General features: G+C 43.9%; 1 protein-coding gene across 1 annotated transcript in view; it reads right to left on the reverse strand.

Moving 5' to 3' along the window:
* The window catches only part of LOC124010625 (teneurin-2-like), a 170,003-nt gene that overhangs the window by 133,951 nt on the left and 31,052 nt on the right, over positions 1-5,000 (reverse strand). The window contains exon 5 of the mRNA XM_046323296.1: positions 3,671-3,834. Coding sequence (XP_046179252.1) covers positions 3,671-3,834 — 164 coding nt within the window. The remainder of the gene's footprint in view (positions 1-3,670; positions 3,835-5,000) is intronic.

Raw genomic sequence — 5,000 nt, forward strand, 5'->3', positions numbered from 1 at the left:
TCTCTCCCTTATCTTCTATTTCTTACTCTTCTCTCTCTCTCTCTCTCTCTCTCTCTCTCTCTCTCTCTCTCTCTCTCTCTCTCTCTCTCTCTCTCTCTCTCTCTCTCTCTCTCTCTTCTTTCTCTCTCTCACTTATCTTCTATTTCTTACTCTTCTCTCTCTCTTTCTCTTTCTCCCTTACCTTCTATTTCTTACTCTGCCCTCTCTCTCTCCCTTATCTTCTATTTCTTACTCTTCACTCTCTCTCTCTCTCTCTCTCTCTCTCTCTCTCTCTCTCTCTCTCTCTCTCTTCTTTCTCTCTCTCACTTATCTTCTATTTCCTACTCTTCTCTCTCTCCCTTATCTTCTATTTCTTACTCTTCTCTCTCTCTTTCTCTCTCTCTCTTCTTTCTCTCTCTCTTCTTTCTCTCTCTCAATTCAATTCAATTCAATTGACATGGCAAGTTAATTATTACTTACATTGTCAAAGTATACATATCGGAAAAATATAAATAAAATGAAAATATATATTTATATATAAAATATATTTATATATAAATAAATGGTGGGACCAACAGCAATAATAATAGTAGTAGTGGAAATGGGATTACCATTAACAACAACTACAACAACAATATTAATGAGAACAACAATACATTAAAGCAATGGTAGTAGACCAGTGTCAACATGACTGAGAATACAGTCTCTCTCCCATGACTGAGAAGACACATAACGTGGTATGAAAGATAAAACAAAACCAGATGGGAAATATTATTGACATTACTTTGCACTTTTCACTGGCTGTCCTCAGGTTGTGGCAGGAAGACACATATTTGGCTGCCAAAACTGCAAATTTGGATTTTTCTTCATCTTTTATAGTTTCAAATTCTTTGTATTGAATTATAATTTTGTTAAAGAAATATTCTCTTTGGTCTGAGTATTTGTCACAGTGTAGTAGGAAATGCAGCTCTGTCTCTACCTCTCCCCTGGAGCAGAGTGAGCACAGCATGTCCTCTCTGGGCAGCCAGGTTTATCTGTGACAACCGGTCTCTAAAGCCAGACTGTTCTCTCTGGGCAGCCAGGTTTGTCTGTGACGACCGGTCTCTATAGCCAGACTGTCCTCTCTGGGCAGCCAGGTTTATCTGTGACAACCGGTCTCTAAAGCCAGACTGTTCTCTCTGGGCAGCCAGGTTTGTCTGTGACGACCGGTCTCTATAGCCAGACTGTCCTCTCTGGGCAGCCAGGTTTATCTGTGACGACCGGTCTCTATAGCCAGACTGTCCTCTCTGGGCAGCCAGGTTTGTCTGTGACGACCGGTCTCTATAGCCAGACTGTCCTCTCTGGGCAGCCAGGTTTGTCTGTGACGACCGGTCTCTAAAGCCAGACTGTCCTCTCTGGGAAGCCAGGTTTGTCTGTGACGACCGGTCTCTATAGCCAGACTGTCCTCTCTGGGAAGCCAGGTTGGTCTGTGACAACCGGTCTCTAAAGCCAGACTGTCCTCTCTGGGAAGCCAGGTTGGTCTGTGACGACCGGTCTCTAAAGCCAGACTGTCCTCTCTGGGAAGCCAGGTTGGTCTGTGACGACCGGTCTCTATAGCCAGACTGTCCTCTCTGGGCAGCCAGGTTTGTCTGTGACGACCGGTCTCTATAGCCAGACTGTCCTCTCTGGGCAGCCAGGTTTGTCTGTGACGACCGGTCTCTAAAGCCAGACTGTGCTCACTGAGTCTGTACCTAGTCAATGTTTTCCGCAGTTTTCCATCAGTCACAGTGGTCAGATAGTCTGCCATCATGTACTGTCTGTTTAGAGCCAAATAGCATTGAAATGTACTTAGATTTTTTGTGGTGTCTTTCCAATAGGTGATATATATAGATTTTTTTGTGATGATTTGGTTGGGCCAGATTTTCTGAGTGCTGTTCCGATTCTCTATGGGGTTGGTTTGGGTTGGTGAACTGAGCCTCAGAACCAGCTGGCTGAGGGGACTCTTCTCTTGTTTCATCTCTTGACATTGTAGAGCTGTGTGATGGAATGTTTTGGGGTCACTTGTTTTTAGATGGTTGTAACATTTGATGGCTCTTCTTTCTATTTGAATGAGTAGGGGAATGAGGAGGGGAATGAGTAGGGGAATGAGGAGGGGAATGAGGAGGGGAATGAGTAGGGGAATGAGTAGGGGAATGAGGAGGGGAATGAGGAGGGGAATGAGGAGGGGAATGAGGAGGGGAATGAGTAGGGGAATGAGGAGGGGAATGAGGAGGGGAATGAGGAGGGGAATGAGGAGGGGAATGAGTAGGGGAATGAGGAGGGGAATGAGGAGGGGAATGAGGAGGGGAATGAGGAGGGGAATGAGGAGGGGAATGAGGGGAATGAGAGGGGAATGAGGAGGGGAATGAGTAGGGGAATGAGTAGGGAATGAGGAGGGGAATGAGTAGGGGAATGAGTAGGGGAATGAGGAGGGGAATGAGTAGGGGAATGAGTAGGGAATGAGGAGGGGAATGAGGAGGGGAATGAGTAGGGGAATGAGGAGGGGAATGAGTAGGGGAATGAGTAGGGAATGAGTAGGGAATGAGGAGGGGAATGAGGAGGGGAATGAGTAGGGAATGAGTAGGGAATGAGTAGGGGAATGAGGAGGGGAATGAGTAGGGGAATGAGGAGGGGAATGAGGAGGGGAATGAGTAGGGAATGAGTAGGGGAATGAGGAGGGGAATGAGTAGGGGAATGAGTAGGGAATGAGTAGGGAATGAGGAGGGGAATGAGGAGGGGAATGAGTAGGGGAATGAGGAGGGGAATGAGTAGGGGAATGAGTAGGGAATGAGGAGGGGAATGAGGAGGGGAATGAGTAGGGAATGAGGAGGGGAATGAGTAGGGGAATGAGGAGGGGAATGAGTAGGGGAATGAGTAGGGAATGAGTAGGGGAATGAGTAGGGGAATGAGTAGGGGAATGAGTAGGGGAATGAGTAGGGAATGAGGAGGGGAATGAGTAGGGGAATGAGGAGGGGAATGAGTAGGGGAATGAGTAGGGAATGAGGAGGGGAATGAGTAGGGGAATGAGTAGGGGAATGAGGAGGGGAATGAGTAGGGGAATGAGTAGGGAATGAGTAGGGAATGAGGAGGGGAATGAGGAGTGGAATGAGTAGGGGAATGAGGAGGGGAATGAGTAGGGGAATGAGTAGGGAATGAGGAGGGGAATGAGGAGGGGAATGAGTAGGGGAATGAGGAGGGGAATGAGTAGGGGGTATTGGCCCAATTCTGCTCTACATGCATTATTTGGAGTTTTCTTTGCACTTGCAATACAGTCTTGCAAAACTCTGCATGCAGTATTTCGATTGGATGATCCTCCCATTTGGTAAATTCATAATTAGAGATTGGACCCCGTACTTTACTGCCATATAGAACAATTGGTTCTATAGCTGATTGAAACATGTTGAGACCGATTCTAATTGGAATTTCAATTTTAATGTTCCTTTAAATGGCATAGAATGGCTTCTTGCTTTGTCTCTCAGCTCATTCACAGCCATGTGAAAGCTACCTGTGTTGCTGATATTTAGTCCTAGATATGTGTCGTTTTTGGTGTGTTCTAATAGAACTGTGTCCAAATAGAATTTATATTTGTCATCCTTATTTCCAGCCCTTTTTTGGAATGTCATTATATTTGTTTTGTTTTAGGTTAACGGTCAGAGCCCAGGTCTGACAGAACCTGTGAAGATGATCTAGATGCTGCTCTAACTCCTCCTTAGTGGGAAACGGCAGCACCAGGTCATCTGCGTACAGCAGAACTTCCTTAGTGGGACACAGCAGCACCAGGTCATCTGCGTACAGCAGACCTTCCTTAGTGGGACACAGCAGCACCAGGTCATCTGTCTACAGCAGACACTTGATTTCAGTGTTGTGTAGGGTGATACCAGGTGCTGCCGATTCTTCTAATGTTTTTGCCAATTCATTAATGTAGATGTTAAATAGTGTTGGATTTATTGGGCAGCCCTGTTTCACTCCCCGTCCCTGAGAGAAGAAGTCTGTTTCCTTGTTGCCAATTTTAAACGCACATTTGTTTTTAGTGTACATTGATTTAATAAAATCATGTTTTCCCTCCAATACCACTTTCTATTAGTTTATAAAAAAGACCTTTGTGCCAAATTGAATCAAATGCTTTCTTGAAATCTACAAAACACGAGTAGATTTTTCCTTTGTTTTGGTTTACTTGTTTATCAATTAGAGTGTGGAGGGTGTAAATGTGGTCTGTTGTACGATCATTTTTTAGGAATCCAATCTGGCTTCTGCTCAGGATGTTGTGTTCGTCAAGGAAATGATGTAGTCTGCTATTTATAATACTGCAGAGAATTTTACCCATGTTGCTGTTAACACAAATTCCTCTGTAATTATTTGGGTCAAATTTGTCTCCGTTTTTATAGATTGGTGTGATCAATCCCTGGTTCCAAATATCGGGGAAAATACCTGCAGTGAGGATATTGTTGAAGAATTTGAGTATAGCCAATTCTAATTTGTTGTCTGTATATTTGATCATTTCATTTAAAATACCATCAGCACCACAGGCCTTTTTGGGTTGGAGAGTGCATCATTTTTTCCCATAATTCTTCTGTAATTGGGGTATCCACAGGATTCTGATAGTCTTCTTCTGTAATTGGGGTATCACAGGATTCTGATAGTCTTCTTCTGTAATTGGGGTATCCACAGGATTCTGATAGTCTTTGACTGATGATTCAAGGATTTGTACATTTTCTTGTATATCTTTGTGTTTTGGGCTCTTTGTTATATTGCTGTAGAGGTTTGCAAAGTGATTTCTGCACATATCCCCATTTTGGATAGCCAATTCCTCATGATGAGGTGTGTTTCATTTATTCCAATTCTCCCAGAAGTGGTTTGATTCTATGGATTCCTCAATTCCATCCAGCTAATATCAAATGTGCTGTTCCTTTTTTGTTCTTAGGGTGTGTTTGTATTGCTTCAGTGTTTCTCCATATTGAAGGTGTATATTTGTTCTCAGGGTGTGTTTGTATTGCTTCAGTGTT

Source organism: Oncorhynchus gorbuscha, linkage group LG23, assembly GCF_021184085.1.
Source record: "Oncorhynchus gorbuscha isolate QuinsamMale2020 ecotype Even-year linkage group LG23, OgorEven_v1.0, whole genome shotgun sequence".
NCBI lineage: Eukaryota > Metazoa > Chordata > Actinopteri > Salmoniformes > Salmonidae > Oncorhynchus > Oncorhynchus gorbuscha.